The 22,596-nt window shown below is 35.4% G+C and overlaps 5 protein-coding genes across 8 annotated transcripts; 4 read left to right on the top strand and 1 right to left on the bottom strand.

The window, feature by feature from the left end:
* Positions 1–1,392: 1,392 nt before the first annotated feature.
* Positions 1,393–8,796, top strand: LOC126655330 (probable inactive receptor kinase At5g67200). Of its 3 annotated transcripts, XM_050349460.2 has the most exons (5): positions 1,393–2,927; positions 4,961–6,580; positions 6,979–7,078; positions 7,589–7,662; positions 8,169–8,796. In XM_050349460.2, the coding sequence occupies exons 1-2, from the start codon at positions 1,571–1,573 to the stop codon at positions 5,518–5,520; spliced, it is 1,917 nt and encodes a 638-aa protein (XP_050205417.1). In that variant the 5' UTR covers positions 1,393–1,570; the 3' UTR covers positions 5,521–6,580; positions 6,979–7,078; positions 7,589–7,662; positions 8,169–8,796. The 3 variants fall into 3 exon arrangements, with proteins under 3 accessions (XP_050205417.1, XP_050205416.1, XP_050205414.1); XM_050349459.2 differs by having other exon boundaries at positions 7,045–7,078; positions 7,589–8,796; XM_050349457.2 differs by having other exon boundaries at positions 7,589–8,796.
* Positions 7,912–9,347, top strand: LOC126656662 (uncharacterized). The gene is made up of 3 exons (XM_050351273.1): positions 7,912–8,636; positions 8,725–8,744; positions 9,241–9,347. Exons 1-3 carry the CDS (start codon positions 7,912–7,914, stop codon positions 9,345–9,347), a joined length of 852 nt encoding a protein of 283 aa, XP_050207230.1.
* Positions 9,348–10,141: 794 nt separating this feature from the next.
* Positions 10,142–13,183, bottom strand: LOC126656572 (uncharacterized acetyltransferase At3g50280-like). 2 transcript variants are annotated; one of them, XM_050351167.2, is made up of 2 exons: positions 11,636–13,182; positions 10,142–11,509 (listed from the first exon to the last, which is right to left on the bottom strand). In XM_050351167.2, exons 1-2 carry the CDS (start codon positions 12,958–12,960, stop codon positions 11,497–11,499), a joined length of 1,338 nt encoding a protein of 445 aa, XP_050207124.1. In that variant the 5' UTR covers positions 12,961–13,182; the 3' UTR covers positions 10,142–11,496. The 2 variants fall into 2 exon arrangements, with proteins under 2 accessions (XP_050207124.1, XP_050207125.1); XM_050351168.2 differs by lacking the exon at positions 10,142–11,509 and having other exon boundaries at positions 11,632–13,183.
* Positions 10,153–10,845, top strand: LOC126656661 (uncharacterized). The gene has a single exon (XM_050351272.1). The coding sequence runs from the start codon at positions 10,153–10,155 to the stop codon at positions 10,843–10,845; it is 693 nt and encodes a 230-aa protein (XP_050207229.1).
* A 5,726-nt stretch (positions 13,184–18,909) lies between the features above and the next one.
* On the top strand, positions 18,910–19,689 carry LOC126656660 (uncharacterized). Its single transcript, XM_050351271.1, has one exon. It carries the CDS (start codon positions 18,910–18,912, stop codon positions 19,687–19,689), a length of 780 nt encoding a protein of 259 aa, XP_050207228.1.
* Positions 19,690–22,596: the final 2,907 nt, after the last annotated feature.

Here is a 22,596-nt window from a genome sequence, read left to right as displayed (position 1 = left end):
AAACCAAATAATCCATTTTTGGCCAAAATTGACAAAATTGAAAGGTCAGGACTTTCGTGAAACCAAATAATCAGTTTTTGGTCAAAATCGACAAAATTGAAAGGTCAGGACTTTTGTGAAAAGTTTGGCCTTTTTATAACATTTGGCCTATTTTTTATGAATAGGCCTATACATATATGTGTGTATTATTAATTTTGGATATTCTTTAAAATATATATTAAAAATTATTTTAATAAAAATGTCATATAATATTAAATGTACATGACAAGTCGTTACTATAAATCCTTAAATTTATACTAAGAATGTTCTAATGAAAACACAAAAGTGTTAAATTTATATATGGCAATTGTTTTGTATAATTTTAATATATATTAAAATTATGGCAGTTTATACATTTATTAGGGCGGAACATATTTGGCTAAAATCTAAATATAATGTGTGATAGTTCATCATAAAGGGTGTTATTTATTCTTGTAAATTTGTATGAGTTTTTTTTTGTACTACTATTTTATCTTAAATTATAAAGGAGTTAAAGATCAATTAACGTTTGGGTTTACTTGTACCACAAAAATGAGTACATGGATTTAGGTGTTCTTTTCTTTTTATAGGGTGCTAATTGTACCAAATGAAAAAATACAATGGTTTTTTTACTTTTTGCCTGTAAAGAAAAGAAAACAGAGGGTATGTGATTGGAATTATGCAGTGCAGGAGGAAAAGAAGTGGGTGCGTGCTAGGCTGGGATTGAGTGGTGCGGTGGCGCATATGCATTCGTCCTATAAATAACAATTTAAACTGTTGCTGTCACGGGATCACGTCCCCATTCGGTAACCAATAATCATGGTGTGTTAAATTTGACGTCAGCAGTAGCGGTCACCATTTACCAATAAGCACCACATATATGGCTTCAAAACATGGGACCATCACTGCGTTTACATTAAATATTAGGAGTGCTGTTATAGACCTATGATTTTCTTATTGTAATTTTTCTTTTTAGACATGTAAATTTTACTTTGAGTAACAAATTATCTTATTAAATAGCCCTAATTTGTTGTAATATCTAACCCGAATTACGTAGTTGTAGTTAGAGTTGAGACTTTTGTAGTAGTACTTTTTATTGATGAATGATATCCATCTTTATTAAAAAATAATGTACCACTAAATTTGGTCCCACGAATTAATAGATTTTAATGTGACTAAATTTGGTCCCATGAATTACTAATAGATTTGAATGTGAGCTATGAATTTGATAACCAGTCTCCATTATAATGAGTCACGGTTCTGAAACTTAAAAAGTGAACGTGAATTCCCCATATTTAACTCATTTAGCCGGACTCATTGTCGCATAGCACTGCTCTTAACTCAACAGAATCACCAATGTCTCCGTCTCGAGTCCCGTACAACAACAAAACACAACAGTCACGCGCCTCAGCCCCCACGTGACTTCCTGATTCCTCCACTACAAATTACAGCTGCTTCCCAAAACCACAAAAACAAGAGAAACACAACTCTCTTCCTCACAATTAGCTCGCTCACTCACTAACTCACCAGCTCACTAACTTACAAACTCACTATGCCAAACGCTTCCCTTCTCCTCCTCCTCCTCATCTTCTCCATCGCCGCCTCCACTACTACGGCGGCTCTCTCACAAACAACCTACCTCCTCCCCTCCGACGCCGTCGCGCTCCTCTCGTTCAAATCAAAAGCCGACTTGAACAACAAGCTTCTCTTCAACCTCAACGAGCCTTACGACTACTGTCAATGGCAAGGTATCAAATGCGCGCAAGGCCGAGTCGTTCGCGTCCAGCTTCAAAGTTACTCATTACGTGGCACTTTCCCTCCCTACACTCTCTCCCGACTCGGCCAGCTTCGAGTCCTTTCCCTCCATAACAACTCGCTCACCGGTCCGGTTCCCGATCTTTCCTCTCTTTATAACTTAAAATCGCTGTTTCTAGGCCGGAACTCGTTCTCCGGCTCGTTCCCTCCTTCTATTTTGTTACTCCATAGACTCAATGTTCTTGATCTTTCTTTCAATAACTTCACCGGTTCGATTCCGGTTCGGTTGTCTTCTCTCGACCGGCTCAGCTCCTTACAGCTACAATTTAATCAGTTTAATGATACTCTCCCGCCGTTAAACCAGTCGCTGTTAGTTTTCTTCAATGTCTCCGGTAATAATTTAACCGGACCTATTCCGTTAACGCCTACTCTCTCTAAGTTCCACACGTCGTCGTTTTCCTTAAACCCTGACCTCTGCGGTGAGATTATTAACAAAGCATGTAACAAGCTTCGCTCTCCGTTTTTTGATTCTTCAAACGCCACGTCAGCAGCCTCTCCGTTAAGTCAAAGCGCTACCGGAATTGTAATCTTATCTCCACCGTCGTCTTCTCCGGTGAAGCACAGGAGAAAAGCTACCGTTATTCTAGGGTTTATCATCGGCGCTGCTCTGTTAGTTTTATTTCTTTTATGCTTACTTTGTATTCTTCTTAGAAAACAGAAAAAACAAACACAAATAGATTCAAATGATTCAAAACAGCCTCAACAAATTAGCCAAAATGAAGAACCAGATGGTGCAGAAATGCTACCGAAAAGAGTGGCGAAGAGCGGAGCGTTAATATTTTGTGCGACGGAGAAGCGAGAAATGTACACGTTAGAGCAGTTAATGAGAGCGTCGGCGGAGTTGCTTGGGAGGGGTACGATTGGAACTACGTATAAAGCTGTGCTTGATAATCAGTTGATAGTTACTGTGAAAAGGCTTGATGCTACTAAAACCGCTATTACGAGTGGCTATGCGTTCGATGTTCATATGGGAGCCATTGGGGAGCTTAAGCATCCTAATTTGGTTCCTCTTATGGCTTATTTTCAAGCTAAAGGGGAGAGGCTTGTGATATTTGATTATCAACCTAATGGCAGTCTCTACAATCTTGTTCACGGTATGTGTCTGCAATCTTGATGTTGATTTGTGCTAATAGGTTTAAGAGTTGATTGGAATTTTATCATTTAATGCATTTAATACGTTGTTAGCCCAATTATTTGCCTAAAAGTTAAAGCTTTTAGTTGAAACTCCATAAAGATTCGAATAAAGGGTCAACCTAACCTTTAAACTTATGTCTCGAGATCAAATAATTACGTTTTAAATTTTTAGGCCAATTAAATGTCTGAATTTGTGTTTTCGGAGTCCAATAAGTTATTTTAAGTTATTTTTAATTTTGTAAGTCAATTGAGTCCCCAAATTCTCTTAATTTAGGTCAAGTAATCTAAAAATACGGATGTATTTGACCCTAGATATAAATTTAGGTACATAATTGACTGAAGTGATCTATTTGATAAAAAAATACAAATTTGAGGATCTAATTGACCCAAACAAGTTAAAATATACTTATTTAATTTCTAGATACAAGTTTGAGGGCCGGGTTGATCTTTTGTTCATAATAATTCTATTATCTCTAATCAACCAAATGCTCAAATGCCTATTGGACTTCAAAATTCAAAGGTGAGGCTCCAACAATAATTTTGTTATGTTTAACGATGCTTAGTGAGTCACATGTTATTTTCATGTCTGGTGAAAATGTGAGGATTCATACGACACTTTAAAGTAAAGGGCAAGTCATAATTTATGGCGTTTAGTACTACAATACTGTTTCAGCTTTTTAGACTTTAGACTTTAGATTCTAGACTTTAATTCTGCTTCTTTTTTAACTTGCCGACAATCACGGCTTTACTTTCCATAAGAAACAGTTACTTAAATGAAATACAGGAAGGTTTTTGACTTTTATTCTGTTTTTTTGAGATGTGTTGATCATATAGGCCATAGATAAAACTGGTATCATTTTTGTCCTGATTATATTTTCTTGTAAGGAAATCCAAATTCATGCTTCTACACAGATAACGAGACAGAGTAGTGTAGTAAATTGCCTTATTTTTCTGTTATGATGCCAATTAACTTTTTCAGTTGCTGTATTTTTGGTTGTTATAACTTATAGTAAAATATAAGCTGCTCCACTCCAAGACAACTAGTTAAACGTCTCTAATCTAAGAAATTTATGTGGTTGGTACTCAATTTCAGCTAATAATGCTCCCCATCAGGGAATGCATGGACATGAAGATAAAAGTTCCCCATCTAGGAGATCTACCACTAGGCGATTTAGAACATAGTGGGAATACTACCAGGAAATGCATGGACATGTAGATTAAACTTTCCCATCTAGGAGCTCTGGTACTAGGCAATTTAGAACATACTGAGAATACTACCAAGTTTGTCTTGCCTGCAAAGAGCATAATTGATACCCATGTTCATGCAGCTATGTCACATTTTTTGATCAAGTAGCTGACATCTGGTTCCTGCAGTTGGAACTATGATGCAAAATAATGTCCTTTCACTTGGATGGGCTAACATTCCTAGTGGCGATTTTTTAAAGCTAATTCATTTATTCACATATTGGATTATTCTGATAAATTAAGGAACTAATTGTATTTGCAACAAAGTTTGTCCTCCTTTATTGATTTCTTGAAGATCTGTATCTAATTATGCTGTTATTTAGGGGTGCTCTAATTTGGTTAATGTTGGTTACAAAATTTTAAGTCCATTATTTAGTGGCCAATATTCAAAAAAAGTTCAAATTGTCAATATTGCACTCAAAATCTCACCCAAAGTTCATAACCCATATTTGAACACCCCCGTGTTATTTGTATCTACATATTTGCATGGTACTAATGGAATTGTGCACTATTATGCTCCTATATTGGTGCCTATCTGGTAAAAGTTTACTGAGTAGAGCGCCATGTAAAATGGGGTTTTTTGTGGTCATTGTTTATAATTCTATCTCTACAATATTGGGGCAATTTAATTGAAAAATACCTTTTTTTTTGGATTGAACAAATGAATTTTCATTCTTCCCATTTCTGGTAACTGCTTTCAGCGTGTTAATCCTTGTTGTTGCTCTTAACTGACAAAAATTGTGGACAGGCTCACGATCTACAAGAGCAAAACCTCTTCACTGGACCTCATGCTTAAAGATAGCTGAAGATGTGGCCCAGGGTCTTGCTTACATCCACCAATCATCAAAGCTAGTTCATGGAAACCTGAAATCATCTAATGTCCTTCTTGGACCTGATTTTGAGGCCTGCATCACAGACTATTGCCTTGCCATCCTTGCTGACACTTCTGCTATTGAAGATCCCGATTCTACTGCATGTAAAGCACCTGAGACCCGTAAATCCAGCCGTCGCAGCACTGCCAAATCTGATGTGTATGCATTTGGCGTCTTATTACTTGAGCTCTTGACTGGTAAACATCCATCACATCATCCATTTCTTGCACCTGCTGATATGTTGGACTGGGTCAGACAAGTGAGGGAAGGTGATGGTGCCGAAGATAACCAGCTAGGAATGCTTACTGAAGTTGCCAGTGTCTGTAGCTTAACCTCACCAGAGCAGAGGCCGGCAATGTGGCAAGTGTTGAAGATGATACATGAGATAAAGGAAAGTGTCACTGTAGAGGATAATGCAGCTCAGGGATATTCATAATTCATCTTTTGGTCCAAACTTACACGAACAGGTATATAAACTGTAATCATGAACACAAGTGATTTGTGCATAGCTCTGGATGATGATTATCTCTGTCCACAGAAGAATTTGAATGATGTGGTCTATAATCTAAGATTTTTACGATGTAATGAAAGTTAACCCGAGGAAGCTAGAAGAGCATCAGTGGGATGTCACTTATATATGGAAGATAAATCATGATTTGTAAAGAATGCTACTGTTCGTTCCATGGAGTTTTAGCTCAAGGATATAAATACACACTGAGCTTGATTTTGGGTCTTAGCTGTTGCATTGCCTAAGGAGAATGTTTTCCAATCAACGATAGATATCAACGACCATGTTGATTTTTGATCTTAGCAGTTCGTATTGTGGAGCAGCGAGCAACTACGTGAGGACGAGGATGAAAGATACAACAAACATGCTGCTTTCTTTTGCAGCAGACCTGATATCATCACTTGTACTGTTTGTTTGAACCCTGATAGCTTTAGCATTGTAATTTTGTTTAAACTTTGTAGTGAATTTAGCTACTTTCTTGAGTTTTGTAATATCATATGTTTTTTACGGTAATAAATGGCTCGTTTACTTAGAAGAATAGGATTTTCCTCAAATTTTGTGTTTTTTTCCCGGTGTTTCAGTATTAACTTTGTTTGTACATGTATGTGTGTCTAGCATCTTTACAGTTTTGAACAAAATCTTCTAATACGAAATTGCAGTGGAAGTGTAACTTCACTAGTGTTTTAGAATATTGAGAAGGGAAACTCTGCTTTTCACTAATTGTCTATAAACGAACTCTAACTCTTCCTCTGCTTCTTGCAGGCTTGACTCCAATGCTTCTAATCCTCTCAAAACATTTTGCGTTTTTGCTAATTCAATGTCTTTGCTTGATTTCAGGGCAAGCAAATCAGCATCGATCTTCCTTGCCTCATTGGTCTCAACTTTTCCTTCACAGGATACGCGCTTGGCTTGCAATTTGTTTGAGAGAATAGACCAGCCTAACGTTACCTTTGGCTGAGAGATGAACAATAAGCTGAATTCAATGAATGTAAGGCTAATTTACTCTGCATCTTTTAACATGTTTGTTACATCTGAATCTGCTCTGCATTTCATTTCTTGTTTTAAATTTCTTAGATACTTGCTTCTTTCTTGATGCCATGTATACTTCAACTTCACTTAAGTCTCCACCTTGTCTTCTTCGAAGAGATAATTCAAGTTTCTGAACCAATTCTTTCATTTGCACGAAAAATCTCTTGTATTGCCACACATATCCAATAGCCTGACCGATCCGTCCAATGCCTCCTCCAAGCTTTGGCGGGTGAGAGTCTCTTGAGCAGTTGAAGCATATCATCAATGCCCTCATATAATGCTTTAGCCCACTCAACTTAGAACCTATCGATGACACTTCTTTAACTTGTTTATTTGCTCTTCAATACTTGAAACTAGAGGATGTGATCTAGATGGTAAACGGATTGAACGAAGATGACCAGCTGCCATTTTTTTCCTTTGCAGAAAAGCCTTGCGCAAGAGCTCGAATTTACAAATGGTAATGTTTCCTATTCAAGCCCTTCATTTCCACTTATTATATATAGAAGAACAATACAACATAAAGAATAACATCTTTCTTGATCTACATTAGCTGTCATGTTCTATGTTCTGCAACAGTTCCGTCAATTTCTCATCTTTGTCTTTTGGTGATTAGAGTATTGTTGCATCCGACTCATTATGCACGATTAATTTTTCATCATTTGTTAAGACGACACATTAGGTGAGAAAAATATTTTAATTTATCTGATATATTTGTTCCCTGCTTCATTTGCAAGATAGATGAACATGCATCAACTGCAATAGAATAGAATATATGCAGCTATATGTCTGGCAGACAAATAATGAACCAGCTCATAGTTATCATCCAGCTACTGTATTATCATTCCGCTCGTGGATGATTATTTTAGATATCATTTATTGATCTTTTGTATTAATCATGCAAACCAAGTAGGAAGCAACTTTGTCAGATATACATCTCCCTATTGCTCACCAAACTTCTATCTAACAGATGTGCAAATTCTAATTCAAAGCATGTGCAATTTGTTGGAGATCTCTCTGCCTGACCGGTTCAGTGGAAGCAAGGTATCAAATTTCTCTATATTATAATCCATTGTTAATTTCTGAAATGGGATAGCAACATGACAATGATGAGAGATTAGTGGATCTGTCATAAAACTAGAAACATGACAGCTAAATAGAAGAAAATGATTAATAATTTTTGCTTAATTTTCTTTCCATATATAAGAGAGCTGCAATGGGATGGTTTCAACATCACTACTTGTGCATTCAAATCTTTCATAGCTTTCTTTTTGCAAAAACAAGAAAAAACAAATGGCTTCTTTTCATATTCGTTCAATCAGTCTGCCGTCTAGATCTCATCCAATAACTGTAAGTTTAGAGGAGCAGATTTACAAGCTAAACACATCGCATTCATCCTTATCATTAGGCCAAAAGTTGAGTGGCCTAAAAGAGTTGTATGAGTGTGTTGATGATTTTCTTCGACTATCACTCACCCAACAATCTCTTTCCCATGAGAACTCTGTAGAAGTGGTACTGAATGGATCTTTAAGTTTGTTGGATATGTGCAGCAACACCAGAGATTTTTTCTCACAGATGAGGGAATGTCTCCGGGAACTTGAATTATCTCTCCGAAGAAGTAGAAACGGAGTTGAGGCATACATGGCATCAAGGAAAACATTGAATAAGTTGATCTCCAAATATCTCAGAAATTTGAAGAAACGAGACAAGAACAGCAAAAACAACTCAGATTTGACAGATATTGTAGTCTTGCTCAAAGGTGTTGAGGAAGTTAGCGCGTCAATGTTTGAATCCATCTTATCTTTCATTTCTCTACCAAAGTCAAAATCAAAGCTCTCCATTTTCTCAAAATTTATGCAATCAAAGAGTGCATCATGCGAAAAGGATGCTGAAACCAATGAAATGGAGAAGATTGATGCTGAATTACTTATCGTCAAGTCCAGCAATCAAACGACAAATATATTGAAAGAATTGGAGACATTGGAGATGAGCCTTAAAGAAGCAGAGGAGGAGTTAGAGTGTGTTTACAGAAGATTGGTCAAAATCAGAGTCTCAATTCTCAATAGTGTAAATCATTAGGAGATTGCTTCTATCAAAATTTTGTAGCATAGATCTTACACCAAATTGTACGTAAACATATATATACAAAAACAAATGAAAATACTTAGATTTCTCTCATTTTACATTCTGTGTCCTATCAATTTATTTTTATTGCAAAAGATTTCGGGAAAAACTTAAACAATATGACGAAGATGTAATTATTCTAAAGAAAACCAGGTGGATGAAATGATCAAACACTACATGCTGGTATATTACCAATAATATAACTCTACACTAAATCTTATTAATCCATCATTATCACCCATCAGAAATATGTAATTTCTTATTAGAAACATGATATTTGATCTGATAATTTAAAGCCTGAGAAAACATTGCATATAAAATAAATTATTTAAAAGGAGCAGGCTAGAGAATATGAAATATGACATCAAAGATTGAAATACTTCAATCTTGAAGCAACGCTGGTCAACTAATTCACTGCAAACAAAATTATCAATATTCTAACATCCAATCCAATTCTGATGCATTAGCATATCTAAGAGCTTGCTTTCTCAAAAACAGCTTACTCTAGAATTTCAAGTGAAGAGATTCATTCATTACATTTTCAGAAACAGCTTGCTCTGGATATCTTTCTCTCCAAGCAATCTAATTTTTCAAAGTCCCATTAACCAGTCAGTGAAATGTTTACATTTTCATTCTCTTTGGATTCAAAATTTACATTTGTCTTGTTTTGTCATTCTTTGATGTTCTTCCTTCAAATGATTCATTATCTGGTTTTGAATCGCTTAGCAGATGACCTTGTCAAAATTAGAATTAGAATGACAAGGTCTATATTTTAAGTGTTTTTGTTAATAAAATCATTTTATTAAGGTGATTCTTTAATAATTTAATGTTTATGATATATATTTATTCCCTATTTAATTTGCATGATGGTTTCATGCACTTGGACAAGCATTGACTCCATTACAATAGAAAATATGCAACCATGTTTGCCAGATAAATAATGAACTCCCTCATTGTTATCATCAACCTACTCTACCGCAAATCTGCTCATGGATGCATATATTTTATTATTTTTGATATCATTTATTGATCTTTTGTATTAACCATGCAAACAAAGTAGGAAACAACTCTGTCAGGTGTACATCTCACTGTTGCTCACCATATTTTTATTAACAGATGCGCAGATTTGTAATTCAACGCATGTGCAATTTGTTGGCCATATCAAATTTCAGAATATTATAATCAATTGTTAATCTCTTAAATTGGATAGCAACATGATAATGATGATAAAAATAGGTGGATCTGTCGTAAAATTAGGAACATAACAGCTAATAGAAGAAAATAATTGATTCTTGTTGCTCAATTTTCTTTCCATATATAAGAGAGGTACAATGAGATGGTTTCAACAACATCATCATTTGTAATTCAAATCTTTTATAACTTTCTTTTTGCAAAAACAAGAAAAAACAAATGGCTTCATTTCATATTCGATCAATCAGTTTGCCCTCTACATCTCATCCTCTGACTGTAAGTCTAGAGGAGCAACTTTACAAGCTTAACACATCACAATCATCCTTATCTATAGGCCAAAAACTATCTGGCCTAAAAGAGTTGTATGACTGTGTTGATGATTTTCTTCAACTATCACTCACCCAACAATCTCTTTCCCATGAGAACTCTGTAGAAGAGGCATTGAATGGATCCTTGAGTTTGTTGGATATGTGCAGCAACACCAGAGATTTTTTCTCACAGATGAGGGAGTGTCTTCAAGGACTTGAATTATCTCTCCGAAGAAGTAGAAACGGAGTTGAGGCATACATGACATCAAGAAAAACACTGAATAAATTGATCTGCAAATATCTCAGAAATTTCAAGAAACAAGACAAGAACAGCAAAAGTAACTCAGAGATTGTAGTGTTGCTAAAAGGTGTAGAGGAAATTAGTGTTTCGATGTTTGAATCCATTTTATCCTTCATTTCTCAGCCAAAGTCAAAATCAAAGCTCTCTATTTTCTCAAAACTTTTGCAACCGAAGAACGCATCATGCCAAGGGGAACTCGTAGCCAATGAGGTGGAAAAAATTGATGCTGAGCTGCTCATCTTCAAGTCTAGCAGTGACAGCAATCAGAGTAAAACAATTCTGAAAGAATTGGAGGCATTGTAGATGAGCCTTAAAGAAGCAGAGGAAGAGTTAGATTGTGTGTATAGAAGATTGGTGAAAATCAGAGTCTCTGTTCTCAATAGTCTAAATCATTAGGAGATTGCTTCTACCAAAATTTTGTAGCATATAGTCTTACAACAAACTGTACATAAACAAATATATATACAATACCAAATGAATATACTCAGATTTCTCTCATTTTGCATATTGTGCTCTATGAATTTATTATTATGACATACTTAAGTGCAAATGATTTCATGCAAAAGTTAAAATATACAAAGAAGATGTAATTAGGCTTAAGAAAACCAGGTGTATGAACTGATCAAACACTGCATAATGAATCTGAAAAATGACATGAAAGATTGATAATTTCAGTCTTGAACTAATTAAGATAATAAAAAATTGAGGTAAATGATGCAATTATAGATCGTGCAGTAGAAAATGCTCACTCATCTTGCCATCATAAGTACCAAAAGCAGTAGAGAATTTTTTTGGAGGAAGAACAAAAAGCGTCATGTTGTTACTAGTATTTGCCAATCGTTTGTTTGCACTGCTTCGAGAAATGCAGCCTCTTTAAATTATATCTCAAAACCCTGAACATGGCATCGAATTGATAGTTCTTTCGCTTTTTCTCCTCCAGGAGACAAGGTTTCGTCACGCACTGATCCTACACAAAATCAAAAGGTTGCTAAGTTCCAGAATACAATAACATAACACATATAGTTATATATAATTTAGTTATTAATAAATTAGGTGAAGATCAGAGTTGAAGGACATTGATCAAAAGCCTTACACTGATGGTGAGGCTGCAGTTCTCATGAATTCCGAATCATTTTCCATAGCCAGCAATATCTCTGGCGAAAGACAAACCTCAATGTCAATACTTCCGAATTCAATTCCAGGATAAACTGTAATTTTCCCTTCACGTTTGTTTCCTTCTCCACTCCTTACTCCAATTGGTTTTCCCCATCCAAAATCATTGCCATACACATTAAATCTTGGCGAGCTACTCGTCATCAATGTATTCATCATCATATTATTCAAACTTAACAGCTTCGGATTCTCCATCCAATCCCTTAAAAACTTCGTCAGCTTTTCTTTGGTATGCTCAGCGATCAACCTGTTCAGTTTCCAAGCTGCATAGCCGATTCCATTCTCGACTAGCTCTTTTGATTTCGAACTTACAGCTGCAGCTTGAATCGCGTTTCCTAAATATTCTGACGATATTGGCACTGGATGTAAAATCCTCGGTCTTGCGCCTATTAGTATTCCGTAACAAGTTTCCTGATGAGGTTCAGAATTTCGACAGCGAACAATGGATCTCCACAGATGAGCCAGTAGGGCCTGTAAAGATGATATTTCGTTGCTGCCAAGTTCAGCATTCGCCTTAGCTTGCAGCTCACCGATTATCTCCTTGGTAAAATGGAAGAATTTTTCTTTCCAAGGCGGTAGAATGAACTTATCAGGATACATTTCTTTATCGGTTAGTGTTCGGATTTCAACAGGAGCATCATCAAGAAACCAACGATCAAGAATCGGTGGCTTCGAAACGTTAACCGAACCTTCACGGTTGAGTTCCGACCAGGAATTGAGAAAATGCCATAATGATGTACCATCAGCAACCACATGGTTCAAAGTGCAACCAATGAAAAGACCATCTTCGAGCTCAGTAACTTGTACCGCAAGCAACGGCTTCGAAACGTCCTGGTGATTGTTCACGCCGTTTAAGGCGAAATACGAGCCGACTATACTCGGAATGTAAACGGCGTTGATGATGCTATCAAGAGTTACACCGTCAGCAACAGCATGAACAAACAGAGCACCACCGGCATTGTTACAGTTGATGAAGAAGGAGGTCATGTCACCATTTTGAACGGTCGCCAAGCGGCCAGCAAAAGGATAGAAGATATCTAACGTGCGAGAAAGGGAGGATTTTAGGGTTTGGATGAGTACTGAAGGATTATCTGAATTCTTGGGTTTGCGGAAAAAGAGACCTTTTTGAATGGGACCAGTCAGAAGGAACCGGAGATCCCATGGAGTTAAAGGAATTTTCTGAGATGGGCTGGTGTGGCTCTGTGCTTTTACTGTAGTTTTAGAAATCAATCTGGTGCTTGCCATTTTCTCTCTTGCCACACAGTTTGAGTACCTAAAAGGCTGAAATCTGTCGCTAAATGAGTTTTTCGTTGCTAAAAAGTCGAAATCCGTCTCGGTAATTTGCTGTTTTCTAGTAGCTATCGGAAATTTACTCTATAAATTTGACAAGTTTGAATAAGTTATGAAATAAGATTTTGTAGCTTCTATCGCTTACAAACTTGTGGTTTGAGGGTTGTATTGTAAGTTGATACCTTATCCTTAGCTTATCCATATTTTTTGCTAATTTATATTGATATACTATAAAGTAGTATGTGTGAGGGCCCTATATTAAAATCTATATTATGCACCCATTTGGCCCTTTTTGATTCCCAAAACATAACTCCATGTTACCATTCTCTTGAGCCTAGAGCCTACTTAATTACCAACTCAGCTTACCCTTCATTTTGTCAAACAGACTGCTATTAACATACACTATCTAACATTGGAACTTGTAATATAATAGTTGTAAAGATAATAAGAAAAAGATGAATATTATTCAATCAACAAGAATAACAGTACAAAGAAATGAAATGCTTCTGATGCATTTTAGCAATGAATTACACTTCAATTTATAATAAAAGACTTCCTAAAATATCTCAACTAATTCAACTAAAAAGAAGATAATGCTCCTACTTTATTTCCATAAATCAAGAACAAGATATCTGCTAACTTATTGCTAGTAAAACGGGAACTGTTGACCACTTCAAACATACTAGTAAATTGCATTAATTTGTGACACTCCCTCTTAATGCAAGTTTACTATCAATGACACCAAGAGTTTCACGAAATACTTCAAACTTGGCTTTGACAATAGCTTTGGTAAATACATCAGCAACTTGTTCATCAGTGTGAATTTTCTGCAGCTCAATGTCTCTTGTTAGCACCTTTTCTCGAACAAAATGAAAGTGAGTTTCAATGTGTTTTGTGCGTGCGTGAAACACCGGATTTTCAGCAAGCTTTATGGCACTCCAGTTGTCACAATAAATAGGAATCGGATGGTTGACGATAGACACCATTTCTTGAATGAGTCTTTTGAGCCACAAGCATTCTTGAGTAGCCATAGTAGCAGCCATGTATTCAGCTTCACAACTTGAAAGAGCTACAGTGGTTTGCTTTTTACTACACCACGAAATCGCAGCAGAACCTGTAGTGAAGCAAAAACCAGTTGTGGAGCGCCTATCATTTACGTCACCAGCCCAATCTGCATCCACAAAACCTCTCAAAGAAAACAATTTAGACTTCTTGTACATTAATCCGTAATTTAAAGTGCCTTTAACATAACGAAGAACCCTCTTTGCTGCACTGAGATGACTTTCACATGGCTGATCCATAAACTGAGAAATGACGCCGACAGAATATGCAATGTCAGGTCTTGTGATAGTTAAATAAAATAAACTACCAACAATTTGTCGGAAAATAGTTGCATCTTTCAAAGGTTTTCCTTCAGTTTTAGCCAGCTTGAGGCCAAACTCCATAGGAGTAGTTGTTGCTTTTGACTCTCCCATATGAAAACGACGTAATAAACTAGCTCCATATCCCTTTTGAGAGAGAAAATAACCATCAGATTTTTCAATCTCTAGACCCAGAAAACAGCTTGCTTCACCCAAGCTTTTCATTTCAAAACGAACAGAGAGAGCATCTTGAAGAGTGTTGATTTCAGCACTGTTGTCTCCTGTTATTATCATATCATCCACATACAACAGAAGCATAGTGCAAATAGTGGGTGTTTTCTTAATGAACAAACTTGGATCAGCATTTGATGACTTGAAACCACAAAAATGAAGATATTGAGCAATCTTACCAAACCAAGCTCGTGGAGCTTGCTTGAGGCCGTACAACGCCTTCTTAAGTCGGCACACATGATCTGGAAACTCCTTCGAAATGAAACCATGAGGTTGTTCCATGAATATATCACGGTCCAGCTCTCCATAAAGAAAAGCATTTTTAACATCTAGCTGCCACAACTTCCAGCCTTGATTTGCTGCTAGAGAAATGAGAGTTCGAACCGTGACCATTCTAGCGACAGGGCTGAACGTCTCTTCATAATCTTGACCATATTTCTGAGAAAATCCACGAGCTACAAGGCGAGCTTTGAATCTATCAATCTGACCATCAGCCTTTTTCTTCAGTTTGTACACCCATTTACAAGAAACCACATCAGCATCTTTTGGTTTTGGTACAAGCTCCCACGTGCAATTTTTGTCTAAGGCTGAAATTTCTTCTCGCATTGCTTCTTCCCATTCAGGAATCCCCTGAGCGTCATTGTAGAATTTTGGCTCATTTTCAAGAGAATCTCCTGTAAAGAAACAAGACAAAACAGAAAACTGATTTACTTCATAATCAGCAAGATAATTAGGTTGCTTTCTTTGCCTTGTTGATCTTCGTGTGGCTTCATCTTGCTGTATATTTTCCTCTGGTGATGATATATCACTCCCCTCATTTCTGGATGTATAATCATCAGGAAAAAGAGCAACTTCAGTAGTGCCATTTTCATTTTTGCCATCAGCCTTTTGAAATGACACCTCGTCAAACACCACGTCTCGAGAGACAATAACCTGCTTGGTTTCTGGATCCATACATTTCCATCCCTTTCTGTGAGTATCATAACCAACAAAAATACAGCGTCTAGCCTTCGGATCAAGTTTAGTACGGTTATGTTTTAATATATGAACATAACAAACAGATCCAAAAACTCTTAAATAACTCACATTGGGTTTTCGACGGTACAACAACTCAAAAGGAGATGGTTCCTTTCCGGGCCATGGAGGCAGCCGATTTATGACATGGCAGGCAGTTTGAAAAGCAGCAGCCCATAGTTCTCTTGAAAGATTCTTTGCGTGTAACCAACACAAGCACATGGAGGTGAGATGAGCTAACTTGCGTTCAGCAACCCCATTTTGCTGCGGAGTGTCTGGGCAAGTCAATTGGCGCTGAATCCCATGTTCCCTACAGTAGTCTCGAAAATCATTTGACAAAAATTCACCTCCATTATCGGTGCGTAAGCACTTAACTGGCAGCCCAAATTCTTTCTCCGCATCAAACTTGAACTGAACAAATTTGGAGAAAGCTTCACTCTTATGTTCCAGAAAATAAATCCAAGTGAAACGGGAGAAATCGTCCACAATTATCATCACATAACGAAAGCCAGTAAAGCTGGGTGTTCTTGTTGGCCCTAAAAGATCGGCATGAACCAGTTGTAAAACAGCTGACGCTTTATTCTCTGAATTTGGAAAAGGAAGACGGTGAGATTTTCCATAAAGACAGCCTGAACAAACTTCATCATGATGAGTATCTTTAAAAACAGGAATGCCATCAAGAAGTTGCTTTGCAGAGATTTTCTGCAGTAGTTGATAACCAACATGACCCAAGCGAGCATGCCAAAGCGCTGAACTTATAACCTGGCCTGTGCTATTAACATACGCATCACTTGCAGATAATACATATAATGATTCTTTTCTTTTTCCAGTAAACAAAACATTAGCATCAATATGTTTCACATTGGAAAGAACTTGAACATCATTTGGACCAAAAAGAACATACCTCCCAGAATTTGCTATTTGAGAGACTGAAGCAAGATTCTTTTTAAGGCCCGGCACATGATAAACATCATTTAGGAAGATACCTCCATCATTTAAGTCACCGTCTTTAAAATGACCTTCTTTCATCACAGGGTGTAATGAATTATCAGCTGTCATAATGATCTTCTTTCCGAAGTGCGGACGCACATCAGATAATATAGCTGCATTTCCCGTTGCATGATGAGAACAGCCAGAATCAACAATCCACTCTTTGTTGAAGTCGATGAAAGCGTTGGCATCTGTAAGTGCGTCGGTCTGGTGCACAACAGAAGTCACATTAATCGGTTGATCAACTACTTGAACAGATAAGCAATTTTCCCAATTCGGTTGTGGAGATTCCCTGCTTTCATGTGCAAAATTTGTTTCAGCCTCCTGCATTTTGACACGACAATTTGACTTGATATGGCCTGATCTTCCACATCGATCACACATCACTTTCACCCGACAATCTCGTTTGAGATGTCCCAGCTTGCCGCACCTATAACAAGCACTTGAAGTTCTTTTTGGCTGCTCCTCACTTTTGGGCAGATTTCGATCACCTGCATAAGATTTTGAAGAAAAATTCTTTTTCTTTTGAGTTTTAAGGAAAAGAACTTCCTCCGATTGAGCATGAAGCTTATAGCTTCCCATCATCTGTTTCGCCAAAGCTTCCTGGTTTGAAAGTAAATTTTCTAACTCAACGATTGAAGGTTGAGTTGCCCATCCTTGAATGGAGGATATAAAGGGCATAAATTCGCTCCGCAGACCACGAATAAGGTAACGACGCAACCGTGCCTCACTCACCGGCTCGTCCACATCCAACTCTGAAATTTCAATACACAGATGTTTAACTTTCAAGAAATATTCTTCAATTGAAAGATTACCTTGAGTTGCTGCCGCTAATTCATTTTCAAGACGTTGCAGTCGAGCTGTATTTTTCTTCGTAAATAACTGCTCAAGTGTCTCCCATAATTGCTTTGGCGTCTTTGAATCACGAACATGATCAATGTATTCTTTGCTAATTGACGTATGCAAAGCAAACATAGCCTTCCCACACTTGATCTTCCATTTTCTCCGCAACTCAACATTCTGGGAATTATCTGCTGGAATTGTTGTTTCATCGCCAGCGATAAGATCCCACAAGTCCTGCCCCTGTAGAAAAGATTCCATGCACAACCTCCAGTAATTATAATTATTACCGACAAGCTTTTCTACAGCATTATTTGATAGAGCATTTCCACCATTCATTGTGATTGAGTAATATTATCAAACAGCTTGAAGGCAACCAAGCTTTGATACCATGTAAAGATAATAAGAAAAAGATGAATATTATTCAATCAACAAGAATAACAGTACAAAGAAATGAAATGCTTCTGATGCATTTTAGCAATGAATTACACTTCAATTTATAATAAAAGACTTCCTAAAATATCTCAACTAATTCAACTAAAAAGAAGATAATGCTCCTACTTTATTTCCATAAATCAAGAACAAGATATCTGCTAACTTATTGCTAGTAAAACGGGAACTGTTGACCACTTCAAACATACTAGTAAATTGCATTAATTTGTGACAATAGTTTCATAACATTCTTCTCCTCCATCAGTTTAATATCGAATTTCTCAAACTTTTCATAACCGGAATACATGCAAACTTAATGAAACTTGTCTTGTTTTGATGTTCTCCCTTGATATTATTCATTATCTGGTTTTGTATCACTTAGCAGATGATATTGTCAAAAATAGCATTAGAATGAACTTTCTTATTTTCTCTTTATATTTCAAGTTCACATTTTAAGCGTTTTTGTTAGTATAATCATTTTATTAAGGGAATTCATTAATAACTTAATGTTTATGATATATATTTGCTCCCTAACAATTCATTTGCATGATAAATGGACAAGCATTGACTCTAATACAATAGAAAATATGCAACTATGTCTGCCAGACAAACAATGAAGCATTTCGCTCGTGGATGTATATTTTTGATTATTTTAGATATCATTTACTGATCTTTTGTATTAATCATGCAAACAAAGTAGGAAGCAATTCTGTCAGATGTACATCTCACTATTGCTCACCATACAAATGCACAGATTCTAATTTAAAGCATGTGCAATTTGGTGGACATATCAAATTTCACAAGATTATAATCCATTCTTAATTTCTGAAATGGGATAGCTACATGACAATGATGAGAAATTGGTGGATCTGTCAAACAACTAGAAACATTACAGCTCAATAAAAACAAATGATTGATTGTTTTTGCTCTATTTTGTTTCCATATATAAGAGAGGTACCATGAGTTGGTTTTAACAGCAAACTCACTTCTGCATTCAAATCTCATAGCTTTCTATTGCAAAAACAAAACTATACAAATGGCTTCATTTCATATTCGATCGATCAGTCTGCCATCTAGATCTCATCCTCTAACTCTAAGTTTAGAGGAGCAACTTTCCAAGCTAAACACATCACAGTCATCCTTATCATTAGGCCAAAAATTGAGTGGCCTAAAGGAGTTGTATGAGTGTGTTGATGATTTTCTTCAACTATCACTCACCCAACAATCTCTTTCCCATGAGAACTCTGTTGAAGAGGCCTTGAATGGATCATTGTGTTTGTTGGATATGTGCAGCAACACAAGAGACTTTTTCTCACAGATGAGAGAATGTCTTCAGGGACTTGAATTATCTCTCCGAAGAAGTAGAAACGGAGTTGAGGCATACATGGCATCAAGGAAAACTTTGAATAAATTGATCTGCAAATATCTCAGAAATTTCAAGAAACAAGACAACAATTCCAAGAGTAACTCGGATTCAGCAGATATTACAGTCTTGCTAAAAGGTGTAAAGGAAATTAGTGTTTCAATGTTTGAATCCATCTTATCTTTCATTTCTCAACCAAAGGCGAAATCAAAGCTCTCCATTTTCTCAAAAATTCTGCAACCAAAGACTGCGCTACGCGAAGAGGAAGTTGAAACCAATGAAATGGAGAAGATCGATGCTGAATTACTCATCTTGAAGTCCAGCAATCTAACTATATTGAAAGAATTAGAGGCATTGGAGATGAGCCTTAAAGAAGCAGAGGAGGATTTAGAGTGTGTGTATAGAAGATTGGTCAAAATCAGAGTCTCTCTTCTCAATAGTCTAAATCATTAGGAGATTGCTTCTACCACAATTTTGTAGCATACAATCTTACAACAAATTGTACATAAACATATATACAAAAGTCAAATGATTATACTCAAATCTGTTAATATTTCTCTTAATTTGCATTCTGCGAGTTATGAGTTTATTTTTATGATATAATTTAGCGCGTAAAATTTCAAGCACATATAAAAATATGTGAAGAAGATGTAACTAGTCTTGAGAAAACCAGGTGTATAAACTGATCAAACACTACATTATCACCCATCAAAAATTTATTATTAGCCAATGAAGAACATGAGATTTTATGTGATCTAAGACCGGTGAGAACCTTGCATACCAATTAGATCATACAAAAGGAGCAGACTAGTGAATCTGGAATATGACATGAAAGATTGAAAAAGTTCAATCTTGAAGCAGTTCTTCTATCCTACTAATTCACTGCAAAGAAAACTATCAATATTCTAAAATCAAGCCCATAAATTTGATAAAATACATGGACCCTTTAATTAAGATAGAAATGCATTTTATAATGTTCTGATCATTCCGAATAATAGTATGAATAACTGCATTTATAAGTTCAATCAATCATTTGAATGAATATGCAGACAATCTATTCATGTTGGATAAATAAGATCTGTCATCCAAATAAATTTTCTGCAATTCCTTTCATGGTTTTTAAATTATGCAACTACGTGTCGATCAATTTGTTCAATTATCTTTTCGTAGAATCCAGGTATATACCAATCTTTTTTTCTTTTCCGAGAGATAATTCAAACAATCTTTACACCATCCATTGTCTCTTCCTTGTGATTAAAACAATCTTAAATCAGATCATGTCTCTCATTAAACAAATGTTAAACTTAATCTGTAGTGGTCTGAATTTTGGTGTAGAAACTCCTCCACAGTACGGTGTTTATCACTTTGTTTCGTTTAACTAAAAAAGTTGTGGACAGGCTCATGATCTTCTTGGACCTGATTTTGAGGCCTACATCACAAAATATTGGGGCTTTTTACACAAACAACCTACTTTGCCCACTTTATAACTTTTATACGGGTGTAGGTTTGAGTTTTTTAAACTACCATGTGCGGACTGAATTATAACTTTTATACGGACTCTATATATCAAACCCTAACAGCATACAAATCATAATTTCATTTATTTTCTCTCTCCTCATCATTCAATTCTCTCTTCCTCTCAGTTCTTCCTCTCTCTTTTTTACCGTTCGCCGTCTTCCGCTGAGCCGTCCTCTGTTTCTCCGCTCCTCCGTCATCGTTCTCATCACCGTCTCCGTTGTCATCTTCGTCAACGCCATCATCTCCTCGGCTCATCGTCGTCATCTATTTGATTTCAGATCTATAATTTATTAATTTTTCTTCTTCTTCTTCTTCTTCTTTTTTATTTTCAGATCTACAATTTTTTTACTGTTTTTCACCATTAAACATGTATAGAGATTATATTTTAAGAATATTATACTAATTTCATGTTATGTAATATAAATTTATGGTTATATGGAATAAATTTTTGTTATTTCTGCATTTTTTGTGTTTGGTTGTATTTCTGTGTTTTTTATTCTGCAGTTCGATTTATTGATGATGGTTGATTGCTGAAATATTATAATATTACAGTATTGTTAATTTTATGTTGATTTTGTGTTGGTATTTCCTTAATTTTAACATTGAAAAAATTTATTCTAAAAAAACATTAGCAAATTAGATAATTTTGTGCGTGAAATAACTAAAAAAAACAAAATCTAAATGAGATTAAATAAGGATATGTTAGCATTATCATGTTGACATGTTGTTGACTTCTTGTTGATATTTTATCGATTGTCACAATTTTTCAAAAAATTATGTTTTATTTTATTCCTTATGTTGATTCGTTGTTGATTTATTGTTGACATTATGTTCATATGTATTTCAACTTTTTTTTATTTTTAATTTTATGTTGACATGTTGTTGATATACTGTTGATAATATGTTGATTTTTCAATCATTGAAAGAAAAATAAACTTAGTCTTAAATTGATGTATTAATGAGCTATTGATATGTTTTTGATAATATGTTGATTGTTTTTGACTTAAATCAATCAATGTTCTAATTTTACAAACATCTTGACTAAATTAGCATTAATTGTTGATTCTTTGTTGATTTATTGTTGACATTATGTTGATAAGTATTTTAACTTTTTTTGATTTTCAATTTTATGTTGACATGTTGTTGATATACTGTTGATAACATGTTGATTTTTCAATCATTAAAAGAAAAATAAAGTTAGTCTTAAATTACTGTATTGATGAGTTATTGACATGTTTTTGATAATATGTTGATTGTTTTTGGCTTAAATCAATCGATGTTCTTATTTTACAAACATCTTGACTAAATTAGCATTAATTGTTGATATCATGTTGACATTATGTTGATAACTTGTTAATATGATAGTAGTAATTCTACTAAAGAACAACAAATGTACAAAATGTTTAAAATAAATGAATCAGATAAAGATATTAGCAGAGTAAGTAATCAAAACAATATGAAAAAACAACAACAATAATTCAAATGAAAAAATAAAATTATTCTTACATATAAAAATAAAAATATATTAAATATACACCAACACAACAGTTCACAAATTAAAAAAATCTATTTTAAAATATATTTTTCTCAATTCTCTTTGCAGCTGCACAGTTTCTTCAAAATCGCTTGTATAATTGTTTTGCGTTCCACCTCTCATACCTAACTAAATTTCGACAAAGACGATTATGATACAGTTTCATTTCATCCAACGAAAGTTTATTTCACAGACAATATTATCTTATTTGTCAATGTTAAAATAAAAAGAATCAGTAGATATCAACATAATATCAACATAAAGTCAACATAAAATCAACAACACTGTAACATTACAATAATTCAGCA

The sequence above is a fragment of the Mercurialis annua genome, linkage group LG7 (genome assembly GCF_937616625.2).
Source record: "Mercurialis annua linkage group LG7, ddMerAnnu1.2, whole genome shotgun sequence".
NCBI lineage: Eukaryota > Viridiplantae > Streptophyta > Magnoliopsida > Malpighiales > Euphorbiaceae > Mercurialis > Mercurialis annua.
The sequence above is the reverse complement of the archived record's forward strand: the minus strand, read 5'-3'. Positions and strand labels throughout refer to the sequence as shown.

Bases quoted from the DNA above. Each gene is read 5' to 3' on its own strand.
- LOC126656572 (XM_050351167.2), bottom strand. From the start codon at position 12,960: ATGGCAAGCACCAGATTGATTTCTAAAACTACAGTAAAAGCACAGAGC.
- LOC126656662 (XM_050351273.1), top strand. From the start codon at position 7,912: ATGGCTTCTTTTCATATTCGTTCAATCAGTCTGCCGTCTAGATCTCAT. The intron at 8,637-8,724 runs GTGTGTTTACAG...AAAATTTTGTAG, and splicing joins GAAGCAGAGGAGGAGTTAGA to CATAGATCTTACACCAAATT. The intron at 8,745-9,240 runs GTACGTAAACAT...TCTCAAAAACAG, and splicing joins CATAGATCTTACACCAAATT to CTTACTCTAGAATTTCAAGT.
- LOC126656660 (XM_050351271.1), top strand. From the start codon at position 18,910: ATGGCTTCATTTCATATTCGATCGATCAGTCTGCCATCTAGATCTCAT.
- LOC126655330 (XM_050349459.2), top strand. From the start codon at position 1,571: ATGCCAAACGCTTCCCTTCTCCTCCTCCTCCTCATCTTCTCCATCGCC. The intron at 2,928-4,960 runs GTATGTGTCTGC...AATTGTGGACAG, and splicing joins TCTCTACAATCTTGTTCACG to GCTCACGATCTACAAGAGCA.
- LOC126656661 (XM_050351272.1), top strand. From the start codon at position 10,153: ATGGCTTCATTTCATATTCGATCAATCAGTTTGCCCTCTACATCTCAT.